The following is a 16,561-nucleotide window of genomic DNA, read 5'->3' as shown; positions in this document are numbered from 1 at the left end:
TCCTTGAACTGTTTAGACTCCACAGATTCCCCTGGAAGCTGTGGTTATTTCTCATCAAAATTTCACAAAATTTAATCAGAGCTAGAAAAGCAATCATTTTTTGTTTGGATGTTTTATGAGTAACAACATGAGCATCCCATTTGAATTTTATGTTACACTTAGAGCTCTTCATTGCATTGACAATGTTTTGTAATACTCCACAGAGTATGCTTTATTTTTGTTGTTGGGGGAAAAGAGCATTCAGCAAATTGAAATAAACTACCCACGCTGGCTGTCAGTTGCTGTTGTGCAATCATGATAAAATCTCATCTGTAAATGTCATTTAATCCTTTGTCTTATTGTTTCCAGGATCAAAGGGAGAGGACCTATTCAACAGTGAAAACCAAGTCCACTTCAGCTTCTATTAATAATCTAAAGCCAGGAACAGTGTATGTTTTCCAGATTCGTGCTTTTACTGCTGCTGGTTATGGAAATTACAGCCCCAGACTGGATGTTGCCACACTGGAAGAAGCCACAGGTAAGGAATTAGGTTTACAGGAAATTAACCCTTTCTGTAGAGGTAGTAAGTAAGCAAGAAAGGACAGAGTCATAAGCAATATAATTACAATTAGAAAGAATTTGGTTCTACAAGGAGGTGGATTTTGTCTTTGTCTTTTGAAGGATGAGCTTCCATAATTTGTCTTACCATAGAAATGACAATTAGTCCTATAATTGGCTGGAGGAGATTTGTTACATATTAGGTTCTTCTCCTTTGCTGTCCTTCTAATACACAAAGACTTTTTTTTTTTCCCCATAAAAGAAGTGAGTAGTGGTGAGCTGAATAACTCAACTAGATTCTTCTGTAACTGGAGAGAAAAGGAAGGAGGAAATTTCAACCCACAGAGACTTCTCCAGGCCATTTTTTTCCATTTGATTTTCTGAAAAAAACCCAAACTTGATCATTTTATGTGTGTGTCTTCAACTGTTAAGTCCATCTTTAGTGTCTTTTGAATTCATTGGCAATTTGATTTAGTAAAGAAATGGGAGGCTCTAAGATACTAAGTTTCTTTCAGGCTCATATAATAAGTTGTAAGCTATGTAACAAAAAACTTCTTCCATCAGTGAGACCTGATAGCCCTGAGCTGGCTCACAGGAACTGCGTTCCTGGCAGCTCCACTCCTTTGTTGCAGACCCAAATTTGGTTACCCTGTTTTGGGGCATTTGCTTCACGTTGACCTTGACATCAGGTCAGCCAGATTTGGATCTGGGAATATAGGAATACATGGCCTATTAGTTCAAAGGGTATGGATGCCATAGCCTCTCTGCACCCAATGCAGCAGTCTAAGACTGTGTGCAGACACACATTATTGCATCTTATTAGTTGCAGCCAGGTGTCGCCTTGTGGTTATTCCTAAAACGCAGTAGTTAGGTCTTGATTCCACCTTAGTTCCACACAGAATATAAAAACTATAAATAGTGAATAGTACCACATATCTAATAGACATAATTGAAACAGTAATTATCATAATAGCAGCAGTAAGCTGTTATTACTAATATTATTAACTCTGTGTCTAATAGCATACTTCCCATCTGTAGAAAGACTCAGAAGCAGAATCCCCATTTTGCAGAATGGGAACCTGAGGTACAGCCAGAAGCAATTTCTTATTTTGAATGGTTTTCTGGAAAACAGATTAGAAGTCTGTCATAATCTGTCATAAGTTTCTGCTAATTAGATAATTTATTGTCCATAGTGGTTTAAAATTAGTACATCAAAATGTTTCCCCAACATTTCCTTAATTATCTGAGTATTTTTTGCATACTGAATGTAACTGGTAGCTGCTAAGATTAGCAAAGATGATTTCAAAGATAAATGGTTTTGACTGGAGTTTGGTCAACATATGGGAGATTAGGAAAGCCTTTAATAAATGCATCACTGACCACTCTCCTGTACTCCTTTTCTGACTCAGATGATGAAAAAATACATATAAACCACAAAGATGTTTGGCCAAGATGCACAGCAGCTTTTTTTTGTTACAAGACAGCTATGTGCTTTGAGATGCCATGAAAAATGTCCTGCGTTTTCATTAAAGAAATTTTTTAAAGTAGCATGTTTTCCATTATCTTGAGACACCATTATAAAATATAATTCCCAGAAAGGATAAGCATCCACAGTTTCCCATATATGATTTTCAGAAATAATGAAAATGCTGGTAAAAAGATAGCAAATTCCATTAAACTCTTCTAAAATTGTTTTACATTAAAGTTTTTGTTTCATATATTTTATTTGTAGTTTCATCAGAACTTACAGAGTAATCAAATTAGTCATTTGTTAACATTTTAAAGGAAGACCTTTATTGGATTGTTTTTTGGAAATATGCCTCAAGGGAAGTACCATGCAGGTGAACACTAAACCATGTTATGCTACAGTTTAGAGGCTTTGGCTTCTCGTTATTCCAGTGGATTTCTGAAGGCAGCTTTTAAAAATGTCAAAGTATTTTAAGAAAAAAATGCACATACATATATTTATGTAAGAATATATGTAACGACCATCACATTTGGTTAGTCATGTTGCCTAACTGGATTTCTGCTGGCACTTCCACTGGTTGACACTGTTTGGTTGGCACTGTTAGTTAAGTAGATTTTTGTACCATGCCCCATTTTCTGAATTGTGATAGAAACTGTATAGCCACTTTTCAATATTTTAGGAACCATATCTATTATATTAATATTATCTGATATGTAAAATGTACATATATTATACCTGTATTGGATCATACCATACATGTTGAGTATTGCATAGATATTTATGGAAAAATATTAAAAATTATGAAGTAAACATGCTTTATAAAAGCAGACTATTTCTATTCTACATTGTGTTTGCCACAGATCAATCAATGGCTCTGGTCATTGTATTTTTTTGTTGGCTGGCTATTAGAAGCAGAAGTTCCTCTGGAAAAACACACAAATCTATAAAAGATCACTTAAGTGTCAATTCTATCTCTTGGTTCACTGAAGTATTTAAAAGTCAAGTTAAGTGATTTGTAGCCTGTGGACCTAAAGATGATCCTCTGCTTTTTGTAACTGAAGTAGATTTTTTCGTTTATAGAATCGCAGAATCAATTAGGTTGGAAAAGACCTCTGAGATCATTGAGTCCAATCTTTGACTTTGTTACAGCTCTCACTCTTAAAGTAGAAGCACTTGACAAAACCTGGCATGAAGTCTTTGCTTTTTCCTTTTTCTACGAATCAGTTTAAATCAAACAAGATTGAAGCAATATGCATGTGTAAAATTGAACTCTAAAGTCTGAAATAACAATATTACAAATTTTTATACAAGGCATAAAGCACAATACTTAAGAAAGTAGTGATTGGCATACATGGATCTAGTTATCATTGAAGATTTCATGGTGAGCTTCACCAAGAATTCTTTTCCAAAGATCGTGCATTTCAGATTGCTTGAGTGAGAAAAGGTTGTTGGAGCAGCAGCACAGCATTTTCAACTGATATCCTTTTTTAAATCTATTCCTCATCCCTACAACCATGTACTTAAAAGCTGGTTTAAATTTAACTCCTTTAAATTAGGCATTGTGCATTGGACATGCACATCTTATAGCTCAGATGAGGTGTCAGCTGTAGCTGAATGCTCAAGTACCAGCTCCCTGTGTCACCCTCTGAGGCTGAGCACTGTTTGAGCAGAGGTGAGGTGTCCTGGTGCTGATTCCCTGTCATCCCTATTGTGGCATTGCCAGTGACAGGTAGCCATGCATGCACCCTCTGAAAAGACCTTCTCCACCCCAAAATCATTCTTGTAAGAACACTCTAGCATCTTTATTTCTGCCAAGCCACAGAGACCATTCCAGAAGCTGTTTTCTGATTCACCCTTACACCAGCAGACTGAGTTAATCACACAGAAGAGAGATGCAGCAGAGTACCTGAATGGAGGCAGATGTCTTAGACTGCTGTCACCGAATTTATATCAGACTGTGCCCACAGTCAGGCCCCCCCCACACCTTTTTTTTAAAGATATAAAAATAAATCATACATTGCATCCCACCTGTCTTACCAGTTGGCCAGTGTACCATGTCCCCAACATTTTCCAGAGCCCAAAAAACATCATCTGCTTGATTCTAGAATGTGCCAGTAGCCAAAATATGTGAGGCAGTTATGTAGAGCAACCCACTCACATATGTCAGCCTCCATGCACTCATCTTGGCTATTGGACTAGGTGACAGGCTGGGCTGGGGATTTTTCCAAACTTTCTTGGATAGATGAAGCTTCACACCCTGGCCATTATGACAGGATGCTGCTTCTTCATCACTTCCAAGTGAGGTTTGCACTGAAGTTCAAAGAGAGAAGGGAACAGTTTAAGGAAATGCTGTATTTTGCAGAAGTTTGACATTCCTTAGGATTGTCTGTTTTGATGGCCTAGATATGTTGCAGGAACTGAGTTGAATGACTTATGCCCCTACGCTTCTGCACAAGACAGTCACCACTTATTTCTTAAAAGTTGCACGAGTGGGATATAGGGAAGTCTACAGTAGCATCCTACTGACCTGTGTATCTCAGAAAGTTATAGTTATACAAAGATAAGCATTCATTCTTTTTAGTTAAAGAGTAATAGTAATAGTGTGATCTTCCTTGCTTGCATTAGAGAGAAGATGGAAAAATTAGAAAGTTTCTTCAGGAAATAAAATTAGAGGGGTGTGTATATGCATGTGTGTGTGATTTGCCTCCAGTGCAGACTATTCTAAATCTATGTAGTATAACAAGGAGTTTGTTATTTTGGGGGGAAACAGTTGGTACAGGTCAGTATCAGTGAAAAAATAAATGATGTTGATTGGCTCACTTTTCCCAAGAAAAGACTAGTTTATTTGTTTCTATGGGAACCTCTGAAGTCTGTAACAGGAACCCAATTTTGTGGAATTCATAAATCCTGGTGTAGACATTCCTGTTCAGTTACCACTACCAGCAATTAACCATATTATCATATCATTAATTTAGTTAATCAGCTATCAGTTTGGTTTCCTTTGTTTCCTTCTTGTTCATCTGTTGGCTGCATTTCAATTGTGGGACAGTTTATGTGGCCCCAGGCCTGCTGGAGACAGATGGGGTTCACCTGTCTAAAAAGGGGAAAAGGATTCTAACCCGTAAGTTTGCAGGGCTGATTGACAGCATTTTAAACTAGGTTTGAAGGGAGAAGGGGATAAGACCAGGCTCACTAGATGTGAGGCTAGGGGTGGTGTGCCAGTGCTGGGGGTGAAATCAGTCCAGCTGAAGTGCATCTACACCAGTTCACACAGTATGGGTAACAAACAGGAGGACATGGAAGGAAGTCTTACAGGTGCAGAAACAGGCTGTCCCTGTGTGCTGAAAGGTGAGCCAGTGGGGAAGAAAATTGGCATGGCTGAATAGGGAGCTTTCACTGGAAGTCAGGGAAAAAAGAGTTTATGACCTTTGGAAGAAAGGGGATGGCAACTCAGGAAGCATATAAGGATGTTATTAGGTCATGTAGAGAGAAGTCAGGAAGGTGAAAGCTCAGCTAGAACTCAATCTGGCCACTGTTGTGAAAGATAGTAAGTGTTTGTATAAATAAATTAAAAACAAAAAGAGGGTCAAGGAAAATCTCCATCCTTTTTTTGGATGTGGAGGACAACATTGTAACCACGGATAATGAAAAGGCTGAGGTCCCAGATGACTGGAGATTGGCCAATATGACACCCATCTACGAGAAGGGTTGGAAGGAGGATCTGGAGAACTACAGGCCAAGGTCAGCCTGACCTCGGTGCCAGGGAAGGTCATGGATCAGATCATTTTGAGTGTTATCCCACAGCACATACAGGACAACAAATGGATCAGGCACAGCCAGCATGGGCTTAGGAAAGGCAGGTCCTCCTTGATCAACCTGGTCTCCTTTTATTACCAAGTTACCTGCTATGGGGATGTTGTCCACCTGGACTTCAGTAAAGCCTTCAATACTTACTCCCACAGCATTCTCCTGGAGAGACTAGCAGTCCATGGCTTAGACAGGTACGCTGTTTGGTGGCTTAAAAAATGGCTGGATATCCAGGCCCAGAGAATGGTAGTGAATAGTGCTACATCCAGCTGGTGGATGGTCACCAGTGGGTTCCCCAAAACTCGATATTGGGGCTAGTCCTTTTTAATATCCTAATTGATGATTTGGACACCCTCAGTAAGCTCGCAGATGACACTAAGTTGGACAGGAATGTTGATCTGCTGGAGGGTTGGAAAGCTCTCTAGAAGGATCTGCACAGTCTGAATTGATGGGCCAAAGACAACTGTATGAGGTTTAGTATGGCAAATTGTTGAGTCCTGCACTTGGGTCACAACAATCTCATGCAGCACTACAGGCCAGGGGAAGAGTGGCTGGAAGGTGGGCCAGTGAAAAAGGACCTGGGGGTGCTGATCAACAGCTAACTGAACATGAGCCAGTGTGTGTCCAGGTGGCCAAAAAGGCCAATGGCATCCTGGCTTGTTTCAGGAATACTGTGACAAGTGGGATTAGTACAGTGCTCGGTCCTCTGTATTTGGCACTGGTGAGGCCACACCTTGAGTCATGTATCCACTTCTGGGCGCCTCACTTTAAAAAGGACATTGAGTTGGTGGAGCATGTCCAGAGAAGGGCAACAGAGCTGGGGAAGGGTCTGCAGCACAAACCTGAGGAGGAGTAGCTAAGGGGGCTGGGGTTGTTTAGCCTGGAGAAAAGGAGGCTCAGAGGTGACCTTATCACTCTCTAAAAGTACATGAATGGAGCTTGTTGTAATGTGGGGGTCGGTCTCTTCTTCCAGGCAACTAGTGACAGGACAAGAAGACAGAGCCTCAAGATTCTTCAGGGAATATCAGGAAGAATTTTGTCACTGAACTGATGGTTAGGCATTGGAATGGGCCGCCCAGGGAGGTGTTCCAAGTGCCACTGTAAGTGGCATTTAGTGCTATGGTTTAGTTAATATGGTAGTGTTTGGTCAAATGTTGGACATGATCTTGGAGGTCTTTTCCAACCTAAATGATTCTATAATCTTGTGATTCTGTGATTCCAGGTGACTCTCAGTTCCACGGTCCCTGATGTCTCATCCTCTAGTCATCTGGTTTAGATCCTCAGTGTTATAAACCAGTACAGCTCCACAGAGTTCAGTAGAGCTGTGCTTATTTAATGTGTCTGAGTACCTGGCCACCCTTATTAGATATCAGGCAAGCAATGTATTTAACAAGCCTCAAGGTTTCTCAGGCTAAGTATTTACATCCTCAGTTTACATTAATGTGACATGTATATATTTGCATATATTAATAGAATTGGCATATCTGAATAAAAAAGAGCAATAATGTGTGGATATTTTAGCATGAAAATTCTCTGAAGCATGGAGAATTCCATTTTGTATTAATGTGGAAGCACCTTTTTGTTGCTAACAGAAACAAATGTAAGTAATAATAGCCATTTACAATGATTAATAGCAGTAAGAGATTGAAATATGCTACCTAGGAAATCTGTGTTAATAGTGTTTCAGCTCAAACATTTTTCTTAAAGACACTATTTCCTTGGAAACCATCAAAGTCATATCAATGAGTTTTAGAGGGGAGGCTAGGAGCAGAGTTAGGGATTACTATCCTACCATTCCTCCTTACAGGGATATCCAGGACTTCCCTTTTAGGAGGGAGTCAAAACAGAAGGCAGCAAAGCAGTAGTAGGTAATGGAAGTGACTGATGCTAGTGGTGCTGGCTTTCAGCTAATGGCTGTACCACTTTGGCCAAGGAAATTCCAGCTCGGCTTCTTTTTATTCCATGTAGACAGTCATTAACTCACACAGCATTTAGCTGAATTTCGATTAGAGGCCCTTCTTTAGACTAACTTTATCAATGTAATTGTTTCAGACAAAGGCAGTCTACAACATCTACAATTCATGATGATTGACTTAAATTTTTGAAGTCCCTTTGTAGGGATTAATTTTTAACTAATGTCAGCTCTGTGCTCTGTTTTGTAGCCACAGCTGTTTCCAGTGAACAGAATCCTGTTATTATCATAGCTGTGGTTGCTGTGGCAGGAACTATCATCCTGGTCTTCATGGTGTTTGGATTCATCATTGGACGAAGGTATTGCATCTTTGATGGACATAAGCACACCTGACACCACTCTTGTGAACTCTTGAGACACAGTCGAACCTGGATAGTAATTTGCAAAACTGAAACAGAAATAATTATTAGTAAGAACAATTTTCATTTAAATCCCATTATCAATTATATGGTTTTTCCTCTTACTTTGGCAAGATACTTATATCAAGATGTTCTTTTTGTCCTATGTAAATGTGCTGTAAAAGGAACCCCTAGCAGGTTCTTTACCTGTATTCCTCAAAGTCTCCCTTTCTGTTCAGTTTTCTCACATGGAGAAGTCTGACACTTTATCTGATCAGCCTTTAAATGACTTTACATTCAAGAAAAAGAGACACAGCAGTAAGTTTAAGAATAACCTCATGTAAAACAGTGTTCTACTTTCAAGTTCTTTAATCCTCTGTTTTATCTATAGAAGCCTTTCACCAGAACTAGAATTTTTTTCTAGGACCTGTCCCAACTGGTATTTGATACAAAAGCCTTTTGATTGTAACTGTTCGTGATTTATTTAAAACTCTGCTGTCAATAGAATTACAGGTGAAAGTTTCAAAGGGCCTACAGCAGTTAGGTGCTCAGTGCCTGAAAATTCCAGCCTGCAGAACTGATTTTGTCAGGACTTTAGATGTGAGAAGTAAATCATTATTTACCAGTAGAACTGATGTTTTACTTTCTTTTCAGGCATTGTGGCTATAGCAAAGCGGATCAAGAAGGGGATGAAGAACTTTACTTTCATTGTAAGTGTTTTGCTTCCCCCCCCCCCCTTTCAAAAATTCCCAATTGCAATAGTGTAGACAATACTAAACCAAGACTCCATGAACGATAATGCCATAGGAAATTCAAAAATGCTATGTAAGTAGCAAGTGGGAAGTTAAACACTGTAAAAATGTAACCTACACAAAAAGAACGCAGATTACAGTCAATATTGCTCACACAGATGGTTTTATTTCTATACATGTCTATGATATACTGTTGTTTTCATTCTGCATTTTTTGTTTTCTTTTGGTTGCTTTGAATACATGTTTCACATTGTCCTAATGATCCCTTCTGAGGTGCAGTATTCAAGAGACCTTTGCCTAAGTGACTATTTGATCCTTACCTCAGGCAAATTTCAGATTAAGAAAGTGTGAGTCACTGCATCACCCTAAAATGAAGCTGTTTTGCTCAAAAGCTGTTTTCTGCTACTGTGAATACAGTACCATCAATATTTATAAAACATAATGGCCTTAAAAATAGAATATTTAATATGAAGAGAAAGGTCAACCACTTCATTACTGTTCTGTGATCTAGAATTACTTGCCTAGCTAAGAATAGTACCTAAAGCCTCTCTTGTTAAAATCACATCTACCATCTCAACTTATACTAGAACCCTGAGAAAACTCAATAAAACACATCTTTCTTGGGTTGATGACAATTGAAAATGTAAGGAGAGAGGAATGTTTTAATTTCTTTTCAAATTAGTCATTAACTCAGGAAGTGTGGTAAACTAAGTTGCAAAATTATTTTGAGCAACCATAATTGAAAAAAATCACAGAATTAAACTGAACATAAATTCTGACACAGAACAATGCCTGGGTTTCTAGTCTTCTCCCATACCTGGTCACTCTCATATTAGTACAACTTCCATTTAGTCATGCTGTGCGGTAATTAGTCTTTGTTGTCTACCAGTAACTGAAGTTGTAGCTTTAATCCCTCAGATTATTATTTTTTTTTTATGAAAGCAATAGGATTTATTTTATATATGTTAAAATCATGAGCTATTATCTGAAAGTAATGTCACATGGAAAATTAAGTAGCCACTAGTCATAAATTGTTAGCATGTTCTCAATGCATTTCTCTTTAAAGGAATAGTTCTAGCCAAAGCTCCACTCAAAATCAGATCAAGGTTCGGTTTTACCTTTCTTCCCTGAAAAAATCAGCTGGAAATTGACCACATTTCTTAAGTTTGGGTGTGTGGCTACCTAAATTCTTTAAATGCAGTGAGTGTCAAACTAAGTAGTGACATCATTGCAGCTTTAGTCAATCAACTCATAAACTGTGCAAGAAAGGTAGAAAAGAATAATAAGATAAGAATTATTTATCATGCACTTCGCAGTGCAGCGTATTTTAAAGAATTTGTCAAAAATCTCATTTTACTTAAATGCTACTCTTCTGGGAGTGATGGATTTGATATTTGCCTCTCATAATGCATTATAAGCTTTTCACATCTCCAGAAGAGCTACTCCTTTTGCTTTTAAAATTCCCGTTATGTCCTTGAAGGAAAAGATCAACTATGTATTCTCGTATGTCAGTGTATAAAGAAAAGGGATATGCTAACTAAATAATTTCTTATTTCTGTTTTTGGTAACATTCTTTTTTTAATTTCAGTAAAAGTGTAAATTCATTAATATGAAAGCTGCTACTTAATAATTAATAGTTGATCCAGAACTGGTGAGATTTTATAAGTGTTCTTTTCCCTCATTTTACTTTCAAGAAATCTGGGTATTTAGCAAATTAGTCTGAACGTTGAGCATACACAGTCTTTCTTATTAAATCATGGCACCAAATATAAGTCACTTCTTGCCAAACTAGTTTTTCATCGTCTGTTGATTGTAGATGTAGTATTTAATTTCATTTGATAGCCATTTACAGAATGAGATGGAACCCAGTGCTGTGGTCACCAGCTTGGTCACAGAGCTGTGAACACCAGTTCAGTGGCCTTTTGCTCCACAACATCTAGACAACATTCTTCTGCGCTGAGGTACCAGACTGGATTTTCAAAAATGTGACTTACAACAAGCACTTACTTAGAACAAAAACTTACAAGCAAACATTTTTTAAAACAGATTTTAAAGCAGTGCATTTAATGGACTATCATATATTTCATTTCAGTTCCCTTCATCTCTCTGTGACCTCAAGTGCTACACTTGAAGATACAAGTACAATGGAGGAGTTTAGTCAAGCAATTCAGATTTATATTTGGTTTCCTCCTCCCTTTTTCATCTAACAATGTCTGCAAATGCAGGCCAGCATTATTTCATGTTGCTATGCCAGGATAGCCTTGGCCTGTCAAAATGTTTTATGACAGCTTGAACAAAGAACCATCAGAGGCCCACTTGAGATTCACAAGGTTACTTCCAAACCAGGCCCTTTATCACAAACACAAGAGGATGTCTCCTTCTCCATCTCCTTGCCTTAAAGCACTACTACTGGAGGTCAACCTACTGCTTAATTCTCATTTTGCCCAGTCTCTTTTGGTTTTAAGACATAAATATTTATAATTTTAAAAAATTACAGCATACAAATTTCCAATACAACTAAAGAAACATCCATTTAAATACATGATGTGACAGATAACAACATTTGGGTAACATTTTGAATAATTTCTGTGGCTATAAATTCATTATATTCCTGGAACAATTTCTCTAGGGTTTTTTTTTTTCTTATGTTTTGTGGATTTAGGTCATTAATACCATCTAAAACATAGATACACATGATTGCTAAGCTCTTTTTCAATATATTTTCAAATTTAATATATTTTTTGTTAAATTAAAATAAGACAAAGCAACTGTAAATTATTTATGTTTTATATTGACTTTTGATCCTGTTCTTGTATATCAATATATCAATTAACAGAGCAACATTTTGGCATTTTCATATTGAGTTTTAATTCACTGATTTAATTAAAGCTCAAGAGTATAATCCTTGTGAGCAAATTTATTTCATAAAAATTGCTTGATTAATTGATTTCCAGGGTTGCTCTACTATCACCGGGAGTTTGTACTATGACCAGAAGAGCAAAAATTAATTTACCTGAATCGTCAGCAAACTAAGGGAAAAAACTGCATGCTGGCCAGAGCACTATGCTGCCTGAGTTGCACTAAGCATGGAGAAAGAATGAGCAAAAAACAAGTTGCTGCATATTATTCACTTAGGGGCTTGAGAGAGGACATAATCGTGCCACAGAGGCCACTTTCCCTTCCTGTGCCTTTACAAGCTGGCTACAAGTGTTTTTCATGTTCATACTACGGTGCAAGAAACCTACCTGAGGATGTAATTTCTAAGTGCTGTTGCCACTGTCTACAAACAATATTATAGTCACTAGTTTGAGGAAATTCAAGAGGGTGGAGGAGCCTTTCAAATCCCACTAAAGGAGGGAAGTAACATGAAGAAATGCTGTTTACACATCCTGGGTGAGGAGGATAAGCTGTCCTTACACAGAAAAGAAGCTTTCACCTCCTCTGCTGGTGTTACACCCTTTCCCCTGCTTTGTTTTTACTCCCACTCAACCCTTGCATTTTATTCCATTAAGCACTATTTAATATTTATTACTTCTTTCAGTTCAAGAGGAGATGCAGATGCTAGTGTTAGTCATTTTTCAGAGATGGAATTGTGTATACTTGTGTCAGCATGCTTACAGATGATGCCTAAAACTAAGGTTGCCTCTCAGAGCGTCTCTGACTCAGGCAGCATGGAAACAGGTTCACTCTTCCAAGGAGCACTCTGCATAATGAAATTCCTGGGCTGACTGCACAATAAGTGCTTTTGCTTTATCACAGTCATGCTTTCTTACATCATTACAGTTAAATTTCCAGGCACCAAAACCTACATTGACCCTGAAACCTACGAGGACCCAAATAGAGCTGTCCATCAATTCGCCAAGGAGCTAGATGCCTCTTGTATTAAAATTGAGCGTGTGATTGGCGCAGGTAAGGCTGCCGTGGCTTCCTGATTCAACTGTTCCATTTAGCCGGGATCGAAACTCATACATCATAATGACAGGCAAATAATTATACCTCAGGTATAGAAGAACTTTCTGCATTTGCCAGAGTGGTTAAGAGCAATGAAGCTGCACTCACTTCTAAAATGTAAAAACAAATAGGGGAAAAGCCCAACAAAAACTAAAAAAAGCCAAATAAATGAGTAAATTAAAAGTCTTGCTTGACATTGAAAGCTTACGGGTTTTTAATCATGTATCTGCTGTTAAAATTGGAATTGGGGGAGTGGGCCAGTCTTGCTGCCTGTTATTTACTGTCACAGTAAAGGCAGTAGGCATTTGTGCAAATTCTGCTCACTTGCCTTTTGCAAGGGGGCTTTTTGACCTCTGCAGCTTTGTTCGTGTGAGTAAGGAAAACTGGCTGCAGTACCAAATCTTAAATAGAGAGTAGGAAGGTCTTGTTTCTGTGTAACAAAATCTGCCCTAAGGCTGTTTTTCCTTCTACAATTTTTCTTTTTGATATTTTATGAATACAAAAAGTTATTGTTTAACTTCTTATGACTGATTGTAATTGCACCAGCACTACATTGCTTTTTTTTCTCTTGAACTGTCTACCACCTACTTAAGCCATGGTGTTCATGCTCTAAAAAGGCAGTTTCATTTGTTTGCATTAATAAGATATGTGACATTTTTATTGCACTATTCCATGTAGTGAAATTAAGTTTCCATGAGTAAGAAAAATATCAAATACTTCAGATTCCTGGAGGAAATGTTCTTTTGCTTTCCTGTTGTTTTATATAAGTATTAGTAGAATACTTCTAAAATCACCCTGTAGTTTGGTACAGTAAATTACATGTTGTGGTATTATTTAAAAACAGAAGAAGAAATATCTCTAGAATAAGTTATTTTACCTGTAAAACAATCTTTACGCTTAGAATTCACAATGCCTTTTTAAAGTAACCTCAGTCATGTTGAGTCATGTCTTAATCAAGGAATAGTAGCATTGAAATTAACCACACTGCTGAGCAAATTATTCCTTCGATGAGTAAGAGCATAAGAATCCAGCCCTTCCTAACTAGTAATTTTTGTGATGCTGGAATGGCAGCATCTCTTCTAATAAATACGCAGTATGCAAGATTAGCATAGAAAAATTGCTGAGCTTTATCTTTTGCTTTGAGTTAAAAAGCTACCAGCATAGCAACAGTTTCAGAGCACAAAGATATATTCAGTTGGATTTTGCTAATGCCTTCTGAGAAAAATGCTGAAAACACTTGAGCTGCAGAGTATACAGTTTAAAATGCATTTTCACTGACAAAATCCAGAATGTTAATTTTCTTGACTGCAGATGAATTTATTCTTGATTTTAATGAGTAGAACTGTTAGCAAAAATAACTAGCGTTTGTCAGTGGTCATTTTGAAGAAAGTTAATTAGGAGTGCAGTGGTGAAAGCATATTGTGTATGCTATTTAACCTGTTGATGTAAATAACAAACAGGAGTGAGATGAAATGCAGTCCAGGAACAACAGAAGCAAACAGACCCAAAACAGCAGCTGAAACTCATACATCAAAGAAGAATATGGAATTTCTGCTAGTGACAGCACCAGAAAAGCTACTTAGCAATCTCAATATGCATCACCAATGCTGGCCACATCAACTATTGAGTAGTGCCACGTCTCTCAGACACAAACAGGGTGCAAGTATGCTTGTGCTCAATTTGCATGAGGGATATGTGCTTTCCTTGCCAACATTTTCATTACCATCCCGCTGCGGCCACCTGTCAGATACAGAATATTGTGTCCACTATGTTTAGTTGTTCATACCACACATCCTTTGTTTTAGCCTCTGCTTTGTTGACATGCTGAGCTAGTGGCTGTGCGGCTGTGCAGTATTCCCTCTCTTGTCATATTTGCCAGTTTATTTTTGGGCATCATTTCAGTGGAATATACTATTTTCTTGGGAATAAAAGTAGTTTATTGGCTAGCATCCTGTCCTGAAGTGCATAACATACAAGTTCAAGTTTCTGGTTTGCCCGAGTGTGTGTGATCTGCCTTTGGAAATCGATCAAAATTAGATCACACAGAGCTGGAAAGGAGTTAAGCCTTAGTGTCTCCTGTGCCAAGTATCCTAATTACCTGGCTCTGCAATATCACAGACACACAGACGCACTCCTATACTCATGTCTTGTTTTCGGCATGAAATGAAACAATTTTGGAAAGTACTGCTAGAGAAAATTGTTATCCTTTAGTAAGTGCTTGTGGCTAGGAGCTGTGAGTGAGGTGAGTGATGAATTCATTAATAGTCATCCGTGTTGCTAATGAAGTGCAGGAGGGAGGTTGAGGCATCAAGCTAGGGCCTTGTTGTTGTGTATGTAACAGCTATACCTCGTGGCATACTTAGCTCAGTGCCCAAGGATGGTTGAGGATACTGTGCAGGCAAGAACACTTGTGTGGTCAGTTAGTTTAGGTGCAGCATGGTATTAACAGAGGTATATGGAGTTGGTTTGAGCTAACCTTGGTTCAGCTAGCATAGAATGTGAGGGACAGGAGTTTGATTCTGTATGGAGTCACCTCCTGTAAGATTTGTAAAAAGAGCCGTACTGAGTGGAGGTTTACTCAGACAAGTCAGTTGGAAATGGTCAAAGGCATGGTCAAAGTTCTACCCTTCTGGATAAACTGTGAAGCCAAGACCCAGATACTGTTTTTTTCTTTCCCAAAGCCCTGCTTGGGGCTGATAGGAGAACAGTAGTGTTCAAATACTGACGGTGTCATAAACAAGACTTCTTGCAGCCCATCCATTAGAACATTCCAACATCTATCTCTTCAGGCATTCAGCCCAATTTCCAAGCATTACTATCTTCACTGACAGCCAGACACCTTGCCAGCATGCATGTCCACTTAGGTCCTGATCCCACAAGGTTTCTCCCAAAAGGATTCCCTAATCAAACCCTCTGCGCAGGTCTTGCCTAGTTCATTTTTTTCAGCATTCATCCTGAAACATGTCTTAGACGTAGGTGTGTCTGCATACTTGTGTATACGTAACAGCTTAATGTTAAGGCACTCCGCAGGCATGCAGGAAATAAATTTCTGACTTGGTTTGATTTGGAGGAGGGACATGGAACCGTATCTCTCAAACTCCAGATGAATTTGCAAAGTACCAGATTATTAAATATTTTTGCGGTTAATCTTTCTTTTTAAAGAGATGTTCCCTTTTATTCAGTGTAAGATATGTTACTACCCTTTTCTTCTATGTATACAAGGAGATTTTTCTTCCTGTCTGAAGAACTGGAGATCTCACTTTTGCACTTTGCTGACACAGCTGTGAGGCAAGGGACAATTCTTAAATCTTTCATAATCTCGTTAATAGTGAGGTAGATATATTGCCATTCAGCTCCACATCTCACATGCTTCCATCCTCTTTCCTGTCTGATAGATTTGAATTACTTGTCTTCCAAATTTGGTTGTTGGGGCTTTCTCTTTGTATTCTTTCTGGCTGTTTGGTCTTTTTTATCACAGGCTTCTTCAAGTTCTAATTGTCTGTTAGTTTAGAACCTTTTACAGACTTGCAGCATTTGCTTGTGTTTGTTTAATGTAACAAAATTGTTATAAGTCACACCTTTCATTTCATAATCTGTAAAGTAAATTATCCTGCTTGAAGGTAATAATGCAGTGCTTCATTTAACACCATAAGGATGCTAAATTAAAAGCAGCTCTGCAAGAGCTGCCTTTTGAAAGAAAAAAGCCCATTGGAACTAAAGATAGCAAGGAAACCAT

General features: G+C 38.2%; 1 protein-coding gene across 2 annotated transcripts in view; it reads left to right on the top strand.

Moving 5' to 3' along the window:
• LOC121673393 (ephrin type-A receptor 7) overlaps nt 1-16,555 on the top strand; it is a 139,086-nt gene extending 122,531 nt beyond the window's left edge. The window contains exons 7-10 of one of the 2 annotated variants that reach the window (XM_042046680.1): nt 349-517; nt 7,975-8,083; nt 8,777-8,832; nt 12,670-16,555. In XM_042046680.1, coding sequence (XP_041902614.1) covers nt 349-517; nt 7,975-8,083; nt 8,777-8,832; nt 12,670-12,806 — 471 coding nt within the window. In that variant the 3' untranslated portion in view covers nt 12,807-16,555. Of the gene's footprint in view, nt 1-348; nt 518-7,974; nt 8,084-8,776; nt 8,833-12,657 lie in introns of both variants that reach the window. The other variant, XM_042046679.1, reaches the window with a different exon arrangement.
• Nucleotides 16,556-16,561: the final 6 nt, after the last annotated feature.

Source organism: Corvus kubaryi, unplaced genomic scaffold (genome assembly GCF_017639235.1).
Source record: "Corvus kubaryi isolate FWS band 111438036 unplaced genomic scaffold, C.kubaryi_AGA036_p1.0 65378, whole genome shotgun sequence".
Lineage (NCBI taxonomy): Eukaryota > Metazoa > Chordata > Aves > Passeriformes > Corvidae > Corvus > Corvus kubaryi.
Note: the sequence above shows the minus strand (reverse complement) of the source record. Positions and strands in the feature narration are given on the sequence as shown.